The sequence below is a fragment of the Cupressus sempervirens genome, chromosome 10, assembly GCF_028749045.1.
Source record: "Cupressus sempervirens isolate cs-2001-9-10 chromosome 10, ASM2874904v1, whole genome shotgun sequence".
Lineage (NCBI taxonomy): Eukaryota > Viridiplantae > Streptophyta > Pinopsida > Cupressales > Cupressaceae > Cupressus > Cupressus sempervirens.
The window spans coordinates 70,332,338-70,350,189 of record NC_143127.1 but is presented as its reverse complement, the minus strand read 5'-3'; the positions used below and the strand labels follow the sequence as shown (position 1 = coordinate 70,350,189).

Here is a 17,852-nt window from a genome sequence, read left to right as displayed (position 1 = left end):
ACGGATAAGGCATTGGCCATCCTCATAAGTTGATCTAATTGGGATGTCTTACATAGTGCAGAAAATATTTATCACTCAATTCTTTTTATGATCTCTTGTTCAAATCTAAAATTTCAGCCTACACTTGATTCATGGGATTTAAGATTTGGTAAAATAGCTAGTTATCATCTCTCTGTTGCCATTGAATTAGAAGAAAAAGGCTAAATCATCTGCTATTTCTAGATTTCATGTTGAGAACATTGATTTTAAAGTAAATAAGAGTGAATCCCTAAGGTAAACTTGCCTGAATCTTGCAGAGTTCAAAGTGGAGAAGACTTCATAGTCTTGTTAGTTGGTCCTTTTATTTTGCCTTTCAGAATACTCATTATGGTCTTTAGCTAATTCCTAGGTTTTCTGACATTGTAAAAGGTATTTAAAATCATTGTTAAATCAGGAGCCAACAGTGACCATGTATATGTACCTAGATGTAGGTGAGAAGAGTAAATATCAATCAAGCCTCTTCTGCTCTACTTTGATACAAGAATTGTCATGCCTCAAGTCATCAGAATCCCATTGAAGCCAATCATGAAACACGCCAATGCCCGGATCCCAAGCTATCATGCTATCATGGCAATTAATCACTTTCCAAAAATGATGGTTTGGAATCTCAAAGGTCAAGTGCAATTTGTTCTTCCCATGATGAAAGTACTCATATGGAGATTTCAATTAGGTGCGTCTCATGCTCAACTAAAGGGTTAACTCCATATTCAACCAACTGTAGAGATTGTTCTTGCAACGGATCATCCATAATGTTTGCATCTCCATGAGGCTAATCAACGACTAGTAGGGCCCACTCATTCAAAGGATCACTAATAGAGCCCGCATTTCCATCAAGTTGATTGACTAGTATTGGCTCGACAAAATTTGTGCAAACATCTTCAGTACCTTTATGGCTGTCTTGAAGATTTGGGTGACCCCTATTAAAGGGACAATTGTTGGTTCTTTCTTTGTCCATATCCACCTATTGTTGAAGTGGATTTGAGAGCATGTCTTTATCCTCTTTATACCTTGGTGCCATGTAGCCTATTATCCTCATTGTCAATCTTGTGTCTCAGCTTGTTGTAGTCTCTATTACTCCCAAACGATGGATATTTCATTTGGAGGTCTATGTAGTCCTTGAGAGATGTTCGTTTGCCATCCACCATCAACCAAATCCTGCTTGATTTTCTTTAGTGACTCAGCCAAAGTGAGGGGCTGCATTTCTAGTTGCTCGATCTTGGGAGGGAAAATCGACATCATCAGTCTTCTATTGGTCCAATGTATGTGACATGTCGCCCTCCATTCTTCCATATTCCATGTACTTGAGTGTATCACCAATGTGTTTCTCTCCTCTCCCTCAACACATCTTCTAATCCATCACTTGATGCCATGATTCTCCCAATAGGATGGCAAGATCAACAACTCTGATACCACTGTAACGCACCAAACGACACAACTCAACTGTTAAGTTTTGATCAGATTTATATATAGAGAATTTTAATTCTGTTTGCTGTTTGCTGTTTGCAGATGCATATATCTCACCAATGATTGAAACTTACACAGCTTGATGGCTTCCAATGATTGCTGTTTTCAATTCACGATAATAAGTTTATTAATATCAATCCGCTATGAAACAACATTGATCTGTTGTATCTTGATGTTACTGAGATAGGAATAATCGAAGGGCTGAATACTTGTTTTGCTCTGTACTCATCAATTTTTTTACATTACAAGATATTGGTTTTGGTCTAGCGTATATAGTAGTATGAGGGGAGATGTCTCTTGTAGAGACATGTTCTCATAACAAAGACTTATCCATGTTAACAACTCTTTAATGATCATTAATAAATCAATATGTTTTCTGTGATATTGATATCGATACTCGTTATTGATGCATAACATGATTAATGATTATTATATTAACCCAATCATGTACATACATACATACATACATGCAATACATGCATGCATGCATTCATACATACATCCATACATACATGCATACAGACATACATGCATACATACATACATACATATGTACATACGTGATTATTAATTTACTAATTATTGATCATGCATTATGATAACCATAATCATAGCAAATAATCAAATCAGTATATAAAAAATGATAAAGATCAAATGCTTAAGGCTGATAGGCCACTTATTCATTTGATTTCATCGTTTAGAATAATTTGACCGAAGCTACAATTCTCTAACATCAACAATACAGACACTTTCATTGTACTTGACAACACACTTCCACTGTACCAGTTAGCACTTCTACCCTGTCACGTGCACACACTTGCATGACACACATTGCACTATGTTGGCCACTTGCTCACACTACACACAACATGCTACCCATAGGCACTATGCACATGTTACGTTGCATGCCATTGACACGCACTCCATACACCGTATGTACTCTGTACGCCACCCACACACACTCCACATATTAACATGTCTGCATGCCACTTGCACCCCGCACATCACCTACACGCACTCCGCATGCCACCCAACCGAGTACAAAACTCAACTCTCTGAGTGCATGGTGATGACACTAATGGATATTTTGCTAATTCCAGAATCATGCATAGATAAACATGCTATACTGAGCAATAATATTACAAATGCAAGAAAGAAAGGTTGCAAATCAGATATTGTACTTCCATTCTGCCATATATTTTTGATTAAGTTCAACAATACAAATGTTGTTAGAAATAGGAAATACTGAGGGGGTGGTGGGGGTGAATCAGCATTTCACAAACTTTTGCCCAATTATGGATATCATTAACAAACTTATAAGTTGCATATGAAAGTAAATTGATTATGCTGAACAGTAAACACAACTATAAAATAATGCAACACATAACACCATATTTTGTTATCTAAGGAAACCCTAGCCAAGGGACAAACCTCGGTGGGTATGGTACTCACAAAATGATCCACTAATCAAAAGTATCTTGTGAAGGATATTGACCCTGTTAGGAGTCTATTACATCTGTATAGTGTCTCGGTCCGTGTTAGAGGACTAGACCTTGTTAGAAGCTTCAACCTTGTTAGGAGTTGTTATTAGAATTACACAAAGTATGCAAGATGAACCCACTGCCCAAGCATGCAATATACAATAATATTCTTCAATACAAGAGATAAATACATAAACTTCCTACTGCTGCTGATATCTTCAATATCTGATTTGACTTTGCTGCTCTTCACAAAACTGATCATATATTTGCACTGCTCTGATCAAACATAAGAATTTCACATCTCAAAACAATAGCATACTCATCGCAAAAGCCACACTTAACTTCGCATTCAAAACTTTTTCTTTATACCCTGTTATTGCATAATAATCTGCACTGTCAGCCTTCATACCTTTACATACTCACCAAAATACAAAATTAACTTTTGCTAACTTAGGGGTAACATCTAGGATGCCATCTCTAATAAATCAAGTAATTATTTTGATAAACAAAATAATTCCTTAATATAAAATATTTGATTCCATGTCTTTTACCCTGTTCACTCGACTCAATACTATCACTGCAAGACACTATATCTTTGTTTGTACTAATCGTACAACTTGGTGCACTTACATGCATGATCAACAAACTCTACTCTATCTGTACTTAAGTTTGCACGTGCTGATAATCTCTCAGTGAAGCTCGCCAATCAAATCTTTACCTTTGCTGATAGGAAAACTGAGTAATACTTGGACAATTTTCTATGTTTATCTGTCAAAATTGTATCCTCACATTTTGCTTACTTCATGCTGAATATGTGTTGCCATAAATGACAACATCATACTGTCTAACCTAGCCAAATTGCCAACAATCTCCCCCTTTGGCATTGATGGCAACATATGAGAAAATTGGCCAAGTCCCAAAACTTTAAAATTTCTAAATTTCAAAACTTGTAACATTTGTTACACGGCCATTACAAAATTTTCAAATTTGTGGATCATCATTATTTATACCATCTTTTCCTTATATCTTCTAGTTATAATATAACTCCCCCTTTAATTATAATCTTTCACTTGTTTACAATTTTTACTCCCACTTACATGTACATACAATTTTCCTTATATCTCTCCCCCTTTGACATCAATGACAAAGGTGTCAAAAACTATATACAAGTCAAAATTGTAATGATGTTTTCTGCGAGATGCAATCAGCAAAGTTGGTCTTCAAAATGGAAAACTCCGTATCCCATTTGTCCTTTACTGCATCTGATATGCTGAGTAATGCACATAGTGCATATGAGGCTGTCTCTACTGCCTCCAAGTTAGTGTATGCAAACTTTTCATAAGATGCCTTGGCTGATAGGCATTCATCCAATTGTCTCTGCACAAGATCAATTTTTAGAGTAAGATGCTCCCTTAACAGTGAAAATCTATTCAATATTCTTTCCTTCTTTAGCTCTAATAGCCCAATTTCATCATGTATCTTGCTGATTCTGCTTTCCGAGTTCACAATCTGCACTGCAGGATTTTGCAGTTCATTCATAAGAGTCTTTAACTCTTCCAATTTAACATTCAGGTCAACTGAGATATCCTCAATAAATATGTGTGACAGGGCACATTTAACATACACTTCTTTTCCTTTTGCTAAACATCTCTTCAGTTACTTGATTCTCTCATCAAGATTTTTCAGATCTCCTCTGATGTTTTCACAGACTTTTCTAAACATCTTTGCATCATGCAGAGTTTGTGCCTTTGTGGTTGCCACTTCTGATAATTGTGTAAATTTAGTATCAAAAGCCCTGATCACTACTTTTTCTCTATCCTGTGGTTCTAATTCAGTCACTTTTTCAGATACAATGCTTTGCAGTTTCTCTGTCACTTCCATTAATGCATTAATGAGCTTTGAAGACTTTTTTCCTTTTTGTTTTTCTCAATAATCTTGCTTAGCGATGATATCAATTCAACTTGATCATCATCATCTAACTTATTTCTTGACAAATCCGCCAATGTAGATTCAAGTGGCGACCTTGAGGCACTAGGTTCGCTTGCCTTTGTTTGCCTGTTGGATTTTTCTTCATCCTCTTTCTTTTTCTTTTCTTCTTCTTCCTTCTTTCTCTTTTTTTCTTCCTCTTCTCTTCTTTCTTCCTCCTCCTTTTCTTCTTCCATCTTCTTTTCTTCTTCTGTTTTCCTTCTTTCTTCTTCCTTTTTCTTTTCTTCTTCTATCTTCTTTTCTTCTTCTATTTTCCTTCTTCCTTTTTTTTTCTTCTTCTACCTTTATTCTTTCTTCTTCCTTTTTCTTTTCTTCTTCTTCATTCTCTTTCTTTTTCTCCTTCTCCATTTTCTCTTCATCAGAGCTTGTATGACCTATCAAATTGTCAACATTTTCTCCATTATCCTTAAAAGGATCCTCTGTGGTATCAACTGTGACATTTCTGCTATTTATCTGCATGGCGTCCACATCTATAGTCACCTGTGGAGCTGCTGATAATGATGTTGTTGTTGTTGTGCTCTAAGGGCTAGAAGTTTTAAGATCCTTCATCATCTGTACTATTGCTTGCTTAGTCTCCTTATTTATTTCCTCAGAGTTTCCTCCCATGATTAGTGTTGTTCTTGTCTTGTTCCTTAGATAAGGTTCAAGACTCTTCAACATATATCCCAAATGCTCTTCACTGTCTACTATGCATAACTTTCTGATCATTTTCTTTTTGATCTTCCTGTACTCTGTTCTTTCTATTAACTAATCTGTCATACATATTTTTAGGAATCTATCCTTGTATGTCTTCGAACTTCATCATCAACGATTGCACTGTTCAATCTGTCTACCTTAGGCTTCCATGCCTGCCTTCCTTTTCTCGCACTTTCTTGGTTGGTTTTTCTCTTTCTTTTCTTGTTCAGTGTCTTCAGGGACATCAATTTGTCCTCTCATTTCTTCTTCTCTTCAAAGGTCATCAAGACTTTTTGCCTTTTACCAGGCCCAGCTGCTATTTGTTTTACTTTCTTCTGTTTTGGAGTCTCTGCTGGTTCTTGCTTTAGTTCTGCCAATCGAGCAGACTTCCTCTTAACTTCCACAACACTTACCTCTTCTTCACTTACTTGCTGAATGGATGGGCCAACGGAGGGAATGATTGGTGTGCCCTGTGGTTGTACTCGTGAAACCACTGCATAAGGTATACCTGATGCTTTAGCCAGAGATTCTACTACAATTATACCTTCTGTCAAAGTATCTGCTGGTGAGGGTCCTGTTGTTGCTAGTGAGCATGGCCCTACTCTTCGAAAGGAAAAAGATATTCCCTATGCATGCACCACCCTGCCCTTTAGAATAGTAGGGGAAACTGGTACTAGAGTAGATAGAGGTGCTAAAGAAGATAAATGATAGGAATTGCCTATAGAAAGTAGGGATTGCCCGCCCCAGAAGCCACGTATGGAGTATTATCTCCTAGATTTTAGGAGCTTCGTGATCAGTAGGAGCCCTATTATTATATTCTTTAAGCTCCCGTACCCCTTTCAACTTCCAAGCTTTCTCGATTGTGCAAGAGTGATAGCCGACAGGCCAAGTAGCGAATCTAAACGAATGAGTGTAGCTAAAACCAATTGTTATTGAGAGGTGAATGAGACAGCTCGGAGCAGACGGAAGGGGGGGATATGGAAGGTTAGATAGATCAGAATGTGAGGTAAGAGTCACAAACATTATACCCTCTTGTCCACTCTTTCTCATACCTGCCACTGTTGGCCTTACTGCTGAAGATTCTTCAGGTGTCATCTATGCATCCTCCATGATCTTTTTCATGGTTGCCTCTACCTTCTTCTTAGCAGACTTCCGAAGCTTTGCTTGATAAGTCAGCTGCATTAACTCATCATAGGTGCCAAATCTATCAAACTCTCATCTCTATCAGACTTAAGAATAACTTCCACATATCTTTCAATCTTTGTTTCTGCAACTTCATACCCAAGAGGTTCAATAGACACCATTCTGGGTTCAATAGCTTCTATGTAAGTGAAATCAATGTCAACCATAAAACATATTTCATTTTTGTATTTGTTGACTACAAATGGTAGGATTTTGTATCTCTGCTTCATCTCAGTTTGGAATGTCTTCTTTTTCAGGTCTGTACTGCTCTCAATCTTCTCGATAGGGTGCCTCTTGTGCAAATCTGTTATTTTCTCCATAGTACACTTATCACTGTTCATCAACTCAGATATAGGAATGAATGGAAATCTCTTTATCAGGTGGAAAACCATGTATGTTATTAATGATTGGAACTTGAACTGACTGTTTCTAGGTTTTATTTATCCTCTCCAGGTTTTCAACTAACTGCACTCTCAATATTTCACACAAGTTCACTTTGGTTTTGTCGACACACATCATATAGGTTGCATGAATGAAAGCTGTTGCCATATCACCTCTAGAATTTGAACATATCTTTGATGCCATGATTCTGTTGACAAACCTTACATCATGTTGTTTGATTTTGCTTATCACAATTCCTCTTCCATTATATTTAGACTTGGTGTTTTCTAACACAATTGTCTTTACGTTCTTCTTGTTAACAGGCACAGAACCTTCATTGCTTAGGCTAGTGACTTCGTGGGTGAGGTTAGCTGAAATTTCTATCACATTGCCACCTAACCAAAACTTTCCATCGTGAATTCTACTCAATATGATCTTGGTTCATTCCTCTTTATCACTCATGGGAAAATAAGTACTTGACTAGGTCATTCTGCTCTAGGTATTCATATCCATCTTTGAAACTCATGTCTTGATTGTATATGAAGTCAAATTCTCTAGCTATGTTTCCTTCTATAGATCCATACTTGCTCCTAGTATAGCTTCCAACATCTTCTAAATACAGAATTCTGTTCGAAATTATCAAAAATGCGATTGAGGGATCATCTTCCAAGGGTTTGATATCCCTTTCTTTGACCAATTAACTTTGCTTTCTTGATGGAAGAGTTCTTAGCCCAAGTTAATACTTTGCCATCCACGAATGCAACATTGTGTCCATCATCTTTAAGTACTGTAATTGAGATTAGGTTTCTTTTAATCCCTGGTACATAGAGTACACCTTTAAGAAGAGGAGTATTTCCTGATTTTAGTTTCAAAGTACAATTTTCAATTCGTTCAACGGAGTGTGCTAAGTTATCACCAATGGTACCTTCACCGTTAACCTTCTTTGATAAAGAATCTAGAGTTTCTTTGTATCCCATTATATGTCTAGAAGATCCACTATCAATTACCCATGCTTTATTTGAAATTTCATTTGATAGAGAGGAATACAAAACACAGTTCTCAGGATCATTAGTATCTTCTTCTCTGATGACATTTGTACAATTTACCTGTTGTTTGGAATTTTCAGGACAGTTAGATCTATAGTGTCCAAATTTTTCACATTTGAAACACTTTATTTTAGATAGATCTTTCTTGGGCTTTCCATTCTTTTGATTTCCCTTTTTCTTCTTGAAATGCTTCTTCTTGCCTTTATAGGAGTTTGTATTAAGAATGAGAAGTTCTTCATCTTCTACTTTTGGTTTCCCTCCTTTTTTTAGTTTTCTAGATTCCTCTTGAAGACAATCATTCTTGAGTCAGTTAAAGTCTGAAAGCTGATCTTTGGCACTTATTCCTTGTGCGAATGTCTCCCATGAATGTGGCAATCCATCTATAGCTATAAGTGTTAATTTTGTGTCACTAATGATGTTTCCTATGCTTGATAGTTCATCTCTAATGCCGCCAACTCTTAAGAAGTAAGAACTTATCGATTCTCCTTTCTTTATCTGAATGTGATTCAATTGCCTTTTTAGTGCAAGAACCCTGGTTGCATTGTTTACTTCATAGGCATTTCGTAATGCATTCATCATATCAAAGGAAGTTTGATGTTTTGTAAGCATAGGTACAATATCATTTTTAATTCCATCCACGATGATTTGAATAGCTTTTCTATTTCCTCTGCTCCAGATAGATTTGTGAGGTTCAACTGGGGGTTGTTTGGATGCTCCATCAATGAATTTTTTTACATTGTTCTCTTCAAGAATCATCTTGATTCTGAACTTCCAGGCTTCAAAGTGCTCTTTCCCATCAAACCTGTCCTTGAGTCTAATTGTGTAAGTCATGGAAGATAGAAGATTGTTACTTGATCTGTACAAAGTCTGATTATTGAAATTTAGCAAAGCCTAGGTTCGATTACCAGATCTCTGATACCATGTAAAATTTCTGCTAAATCCTTATCTTTTAATCAGACTTTTAATTGAGTCTTATATGCTGAGAATGATCTTCTAAGTACTATGAATATTGATGAAATCAGTGCTTATTATAATGCATATACAATATTGAATATTTAACCCTTTTATTGTGACGGAGAAACTCAGATATAAATCGCAGGATATAAGATGCTTTAAGGAGTAGACTGCTGTAACTGTGTGTCCTATAATCTGCATTTACAACCTACTAATATATCCTTCCTAAAGGATATGACCCTTAGAGGGACGTAACCCTTCCTAAATGAGCACTAATCAAACTCCTTCCTTGTTGGCGATTCATGAAGACATAATCAATAGCACTTAATAAACTAATTGTTAGTTTGGTTAAACATTATAATCTTGTTTCCTGAGAAGTTGCCGGCCCTTGGAGTCATATATAAAATGCTAATTTAGAGATATATTATACTGAGAAGAACATTTACGGTCTGTACGACCTGTAGGTGATCAGGTTAACATTATTAACAATATGAAGTTTTGGACCTGCACGGAAATAAAAAACTGACACCGAAATTAAGATAGAGGGATGCTGATATGAATGGATGTGCCCCGCTCAGAATATTACTCCTTGTAAGCGTTACCTGCAGAAGCATTATAAGTACCTGATGTTATAAAACTCAGAAGAGATTCCTCTGATCAGAGTGTGCCATTTTCGAAGGTTCGGGTGACTGGCAATGAGAGCAACAGTTCTTTGAGGAACTGAGAATGATTTTTTGTGTGAAGTGCATCGGAAGTTAAGTTTTCTTAAAGAACTACTCTGTGATGGTGATGAAAAAGATTTGTGTGTATTGTACCGACATTAGGAATGATGAAGTTATGCAGTTAGAGCCTGAGTAATGAGCAAAAATTGTGTGTATGCAAGAAGGGTGTTGTGCTGGGAGTGAAAAAGATTCATATGTCAAATCTTTTGGATTACTTAAAGATACTTGATGAGAAGAGATAGAACAGTGCAGATGTAATGGATCTAAGAATCTGAAGGGATGTCGACATTACAATAGCAGATAATCCGCAGGCATGTGTGTTTGAAAGCAGAGAACGTTTTGGGAGTTAGATGTTTCTCAGGTTGAAAAGAAAAATCTTTTTCTCTGCTGTAGGTGTGTGTTGACAGAGCTGCGTGTGTGGTATGACTGTGAGCTTTATTAAAACTGATAAAGCATTGAGCTCAAGGATTGGTTGCTTTATGAACTTATGTTTCCTGTCACTGTATGAAGTTGTAGCCTCCAATGTCAGGTTGAAGCCCATTTTTGTTGGAGTTAGTGTACTGTGGTTTCTACCCAAAAGGGTTTCCATGAGATATATCTTCTGTCTTCCATGTCTTTTCTGTTTAGCTTTGTGTTTTAAAATGTATTAAACTGCTGAAACACTGATTCACCCCCTCCCCCTCTCGGTATTTCTGGCTTTCATTCAGGACCGTGAGTACATGCTATCTGGCTTTTGCCATGGCTATCCTCAAGTTCTTCCATGATATCAAGCTGATTTAACTTGACTCCCAGATTTTGGTACAAAATTGTCTGTGGATTACAGGATTTGTGATGAATGAGGATAAATGAGGATAAATGAGGAGAGAGCTTGTTAAAAAGCATCCTACATGCACTTACACTGAATAACAAGATATGAGAGAGAGCATCATTGAGTCATTTATTTCGCGAGTACCCCTTGAAGTTCATGCCCATAAGCCATCACTACTTTGGGACTCTGAGAATCTGATCAACTGTCTCTATCACTCAGCCACATATAGATCACATTAAAATAGTACATAAACTTCACACAATACAATTTATTCTATGCAATTCGTCATTCTTCTACAGTAGACAACATTTTCCTGATTTTTGATTGCCATTGTGTTACGGAATATTTATTAAAGACTCACGGCCACGGGCCTTCATGGGTTTTATGATTATCCATCTAGAGTGGGTTCCAGGTTTTCAAAGATTCATGGGCCTTTATGGTTTATATGATATATCCAATAACTGGACACTCGTATTCATGTGCGATATAACCAATCTCCTAAGTGGACACTCATTGGTACTGATGGACTTCAAACAATCACCTGAGTAGCAGATGGGCATTTGTAGGTTTAACAAATCACTTTTCTCCTGTGCTACACATGGATGCACCCCTATATTGGTACCCCAGTTCATGTACCGAGGATGGTACGGGGGGGTGGGTATGGCTTTCAAATTTACCCTATTTTCATATATAATATGTATGCTCATTTAAAACGAAAGCATTTGAATTTTCATAATTTGTTTGACAAGTTTATCTGTAATCTCAATTCAAGTCCGATGATATGTATAAAACTTCTACATTGTCTCTGATGAATGCTTTATCAGTGTAATGCAAAGTTGCACAGATACAGATACGGATACAAATACGAAAACGGTATTGGGTACAGATACAGCCATTAATTTAGACACCCAATATGGATACGGCTGGACACAACAGTAATAAATAATGCATATACATATATTTAACATAGTTTTCTAAGTTATTGTAGGAGATTTTCATTACTTCAAAAGTAATATTGACACATCAATGCTACATAAATATTTCTAAGTTAATTTAATGCTTTACAATTTGTAAACACAGTAGAGTTGCATTAGAAGATAACCCAAAAACGGGTTGCTGAAATAGAAAAAACATTTTATTTGTCTTTCTCATCCAGTGGAGGCTTTTTTTAATACTATTTTTTTATAAAAAAAAATTGCTCTAATATTTTTTTTTTAAACATTAAAGGGAAGATCTACATCAAATCTTTAAAAAAAAGCAAATCCCATAGTATTTGGTTCGGTTGGAAAATCAAGTTTATTAGGCAGACATGGGTACAATATTCGAGGTGTATCTGAGTAGTATTGGATATGTTTCCAAATTGGATACAGGGATACACATGCCCAAGGAGGGACAGAGGAGTTTCCAGCAACTCTGGTGTAATGACATAAGCATTTGAAATTCCTCTATTTTAAAAACTTCCTTATTTTTATTGATAAAAAAAAACTTCCTTATTTTTAAGCAGTCGTCCCCTGCCATCCCTGAGCATATCCAAAAGTACCTCCATACCAGAAACATATCCCACCACCCTGCCATCGCTGTCCTCAGAACCCTGTGAAACTTAGCTTTACTCTCATGGGCATTTTCATTTCATGAAAAACAAATGTCCCTTTCTTGATCCAGCAAGCACATGATTAATTTTGTACAAAAAGTGAATAGTCTTCTACAAATAACTGCACAGGAAGTAATATATCTCAATGGGGTTAACTAGACAGTCAGTGTCCCTCGATCAAATTGGAAGCTCTGATGCTGGCCTTAGTCAAACTACTTTGTAGAAATTCAACAGTCAAAGCTGCAGAATTACAGTTAAATACTTTTCAGGAGGTCAAATTGAGTAACATTTTGATCAATCAAATGTTAGAATTTGAACTTACAGCAGATAGAATTCCAATATGATGAATTCAAGATTTCTAAACTTGATGAATGTCAATGTTGGAAACAAAACAATTGGCAATCTCAATGAGCTACCCTTGCTTTTGCCCCGTGTTTTATGTAAATTTTGGATCAAATGTGCATTATGCACATCATATAGTCTAATAACCCAATCACCTTATAGATTTTCACTGAACTATGATGAGGCCTCTATGCACTAGTAGCTCCCACATCTGTAATTATTATCTATTTTTATGTACTCCACATAACAAGCACACAGGCAACCCTTTTGAGGTCACTCTTTTACCCAATTATGTCAAATGTATTTTCACTATATTAGTATTTTACTATCTGGTGAATTTTCAGAAAGTTTTTTTAGCTTATTGGAGTTTTTGTAGTGTTCATGGTTTAATTTGGGAAATTTCTTGTAGTCCCTTTTCGGTGTGCATGTGGTTAATTAAGTCAAGTATGAGATAGCTTTGGTGGCATCTATTCCTTATTATGGAATAGGAAATTTATTCAGAGGCAAAGATTTAGCAGGCAAGAGCAATAGTAGTCTTTTAAATTTCTGACCTCTTAACTCCTTGAAACTTCTTACTCTGAGTGATTTGCAGGAACAGCAACAAAAACAGCTGGAACTCTTATTAACTCTAGGAACTGTTGGAAGGTTGCAGCAAGAGACTCAGCGTAATTTTGTTCATGGTGAAGAGAATCCAGGTGATAGTCAAGGTTATTCTGAAACAAAAGGATCACATTTGAAAGGCCCGAAAACAAATATTAATAGGAAAGACAGTGTTCAGGAAAATGAAACTTCAGATGTCCATCATGAGTATGATAATAGGGCATCAATGTCCCAGTTAAGTAGGAAGAGCAACACGTCTAAATCACTGGAAGTATATGGTAGTTATAATGATCAGGTCAACAATTCTGAGAATCAGATTCTTTCATTCACAGGTCGAGCAGAAATGAATCCTTCACATATTCCAGAAGTTCAAGCTACAGGTCAAGATATCACATCAAAATATAAGGGTGATGATGATCTTGGGAGAAATACAAAGGAGAATGCTGACAAGGACTCTAGTCTCTAGATCACAAGGGAAGAGAAATGTTTCTTCAATATCACTATTCATTTGCCAAATGCAATCCTTCCAATCCAACAGTACTGGTGTATGGTGGAATGCTAGCACTGCATAATCTTTCATTTTGTAGTGGTCATGCATGCCAGTTGCCTTGCATTTTCACTATTTATATAGATAGAAGATGGATAATATTGCTTTTAGCTGAGGGGCTGAAATTAACTTTGTCCTAGTAACAATTAATGTGAGTTTCCTGCAGATTTACTCAATCATTGCATTTCTATACATCCAGATGCTGCTATCTAGTTCATCTGCTGTATTTCTGGATAATAATGCAGTTTTGGTATTGCATACAATGTACCTTCGCAGCCAACATTTTCCTAGAATACAGTTAATGCAACATATATGACAACCAAAGAAACTACTGGAGGCTCTTCATGTATTTGCAAAGCACTTGAGTTGCCTACTTGGCTGGGTAAATGAGCGAACTTGTAGGGATTGATGTATGCCTGGAATTAGTAGGAATTATTTCTATTCCAGAATGAATTTAACTTTTTAGGCGAAGCTTTTTTAATAATTATTTTGTTCCTTATATATAGATAGATAGATAGATAGCTTCTTATGCATCAGGATGTTGTTGGTTTCTTTGTTAACACATTATGGTGCTACTCGTCTGCTATACTGATTAGAATGTTGATAATTCAGCTTTCACATTGGAATTTGCATTATTGTTTTTCTATGATCCCTTTGCTGTGCAGCCTGTTATCAGATAAACTAATAGGATGTTCACTCTCTCCAATCAAGGAAAACATTTTGGTAGAATCTAGTGACTCGGTAACTATGATCATGAAGTACTGTTGAATTTTAAATTTATTGTACAAATGTATTACTATTTTTATTTTTGATCAGGTGACATGGATTTTTAGCCTGTTCCAATTGCCAGTGAGGCCACAATCTAGGGGACCTTATTGCCGAATCCAACAGCCCAGATTTGTGGGCACGGAAGCCCAGCAGGGACTCCGAGCCTGAGGGACATGAGCAGCATATTCCCAACGTGGGTCTGGCATAGTGTCCGTGAGCACCCCTAGCCCCGTGAGGGTCTGCCATTGTTGGTCCTAGTTCTGTCCATAGACATTAACATTGTATCCTTCATCTCCTTCGACATGAACATTGTAGTCTCCATCTCTTTGCACGTACTCCAATCCATCAGCATCAACACTGTGTCCTTCCATTTCCACCAGCATGTCCTTGAAGGTGGGCCCTACCAACATTAACATCGCTTGGGCCAAGCAGGTATTTGAACCTTGGTTACATCATTAATAATGCAACCACTTTACCAGTGTAACATAGGTACTCGCACCCCCCTCCCAAACCTCGAAGTACCTGTCCCCAAGACGTCCCCGTACCGGGTGCTTGAGTACCCAAGTACCCCCACATCTGCCATTACGCAACCATGCTGGGACTGGGATTGGTACCTAAATTTTTATTTGCATTTTGAATTTTGAATGTTACTATTGGGTATGTAATATCTTACTATGTTGAATGTTCAAGAGTTCTAGCTCATGTTGCAATTTTGCTATGTTTAAATATTTTAATTTGCTATATTCTACTGAAAAATCATTTCTTAACAAACATTTCAAGTTCTATGTGTGTACTATACAACACCCCTCCCTTCTCCATCCTCCCCTTGCCGCTGGCCCCCTGCCGTCCCTCAACCGTCTCGAAAATGAGGCCCATTTTCCTTGCATCCCGGAAACTCTTCCCAGTGTCCCAATGTACCCCAGTACTGCTTTACCACTACACCACAAGGTCATCCCCATATAAATGTATCATTGTTATGGTATTGATAGTGTTAAAAATTTGTTTGCTAAATTTCTTTTATTTGAGAGCATGACGTAATAATAGAATTCATTAAAAAATTTAAAGTTTTCCATATTTATCAAGGTATTGGGATTCATAGGAAACACTTGTTTTAGTTTTAAAATCTTTCAAGCATGACGTTGCATTGATTACCTATGTAGTTGCAATAAATCCTAAATTTTCTAAGATGCTTTTCTATTTTGCATTATAAGATCTTTTTTATTCGATAAGTTGTCATGTGTGGAAGAGATAATCTTATACAACTGCCTTACTGTTTTCTACTTGACATTCCTTAAGCAATCGAGGATTTTAGATCATAGTTCCTAGACTCAGGCAAGGCTGGCTCAACTTGAGACTTAACAAGAACTCAATAAGATTAAAAAAAGAACTTGATTTCCAAGGAATCTTGTGCGGGTCAAGTTTTTGGAGTCTCTGATGCAAAGGTAAAAATGATTTAGACACATCAAGTTGACAACTTGGCATCCTTCATCTTTGTTTTGTAAAAACATTCACCTATAGAGTTTTTGAAGGGGAAACTACTTCTCAACAATTGTTTTCAACCACTAAACACCATTGGTGGATTAGGGAAACCTTCTTTGATAGGTCATTTACACAAGGGGTTTTAGGCTATGTCATCAAACAACCTCAATTGGAACAATGTCACAAGGTTCTTGATATGTTTAACACCTTATGTTTTTGGTCTTATCGGACATAAAATAGAGATTGAGTTGGTTAGATCTTAAATTGATCAACAATCCCTTCGTCACAAGCAACTTCTACTTGCAAGGTTTGACTATTCACCAATAATTGGTACAATCTTGTTAGTGCTCTAATTGACAAGAGATCAACATTGTCTAATTACACTCTTACAAAAAACACACATTCACTTCCCAACAAAAAAGAATGTTCAACTCCACACGAACTCATGAGTGACAATATCCCCTCAAGATAACAATTTCTTGACTCACAAATACACTCAAATGGGCAACAACCAATTTTGAACAAAAACACTTATTTGACTACAATCAAACAATAACTATGGATAACAGAATAGGATCACACCAAAATTGCACTCAATAATTCTAATGACAACATAAATCCACCTACCATTCCTCTTTGATATGGGACACTTCACAAGACTCAAAATGATTGGAAATAAAAGGACAAATACAAACTATACCTTGTTATAATACTAGACAGTTTTGATAGTGATACTTGTGATCAACAATCAAATGTTATACGAGAGTTCCTACAAGTGGTTTAAGATGATTATTTAGATTTCTCACAACCTCACACAACTCTCCTCAAATTTGGGAGACTTCAACATTTGAACAATTGGTCCTATCATTACAATAACTGTCCAAAACTTGAAAATATTACCATACAGTTTGCTAGGGCTTCCAGTTTCTCTCATCAGACATTGCCAATCGGTGTAGAACCAACTGCATCTGAAAGAGTATTCAATTTGCTATTATAATCCAACGAACAAGGATTTTCTAATGACTCCTTTGACAGTCATCAACAAATCTTTCCTAAACCCTTATTTTTGAGGATTTTATGATTTTTTTCAAAGAATTGGGATCAAACTTCCATTATAGATCACTACTAGTCTTAAAACTATATTAAAAATAAAGCTAACCCATTAAACTTTGATCTCCAATTGGTTCCAAGGTGAGTTCAATAAAAAACACAATTAAAAAACACCATTAAAAAACACCTTTGATCAGTAAAATAACAGTACGAGTGATCAAAACATAGTCCAAGAAGATGTTGAGGAGTTTGCATAAGCAAAAATGGAAAAATATCAATTATTTTTTTGGTATTTTCTATGTTCTAGTATTTTGCATTTTCTGAGGCCTTCGGGGCATTTCTAGGTTTTTTGCAACACTAAGAAGGTGTAGCTATGCTTAAACCTACGGCTACTAAATGTAGATCTTTAGAAGATCTTTCTAGAAATTTCGGCGGTTCGTGATTTTGAACTAGTAGTAGAAAGTTATGACTTCTACAAGTAGACGCAATTTTTAATATATATTTTTGGTAGTTTTCATAGTTGTTAGAGTTTATTTTGTAATTAATTAGTTTGTGGACTTTTTCGTTTTTATTTCCAAGGGATAATGGTGACCCTTGTGATCCATCAAACTTGTATAAACTCTATTTTCAAATTGAATGGACCACTTTTTGGCTTGCAAAAACATCTATTGTTGCATTCTAATTGCTTTCAATTAAGTCACAATACAACAGATTCTACACCAAGTATTGTAATCTAA

General features: G+C 36.3%; 1 protein-coding gene across 2 annotated transcripts in view; it reads left to right on the top strand.

Annotated features, from left to right (window-relative positions):
* LOC149532625 (uncharacterized) overlaps positions 1–14,317 on the top strand; it is a 43,546-nt gene extending 29,229 nt beyond the window's left edge. Inside the window, exons 5-6 of one of the 2 annotated variants that reach the window (XM_089804275.1) lie at positions 13,264–13,366; positions 13,604–14,317. In XM_089804275.1, the coding sequence (XP_089660401.1) occupies positions 13,264–13,366; positions 13,604–13,737 (237 nt within the window). In that variant the 3' untranslated portion in view covers positions 13,738–14,317. Of the gene's footprint in view, positions 1–13,263 lie in introns of both variants that reach the window. The other variant, XM_089804274.1, reaches the window with a different exon arrangement.
* Positions 14,318–17,852: the final 3,535 nt, after the last annotated feature.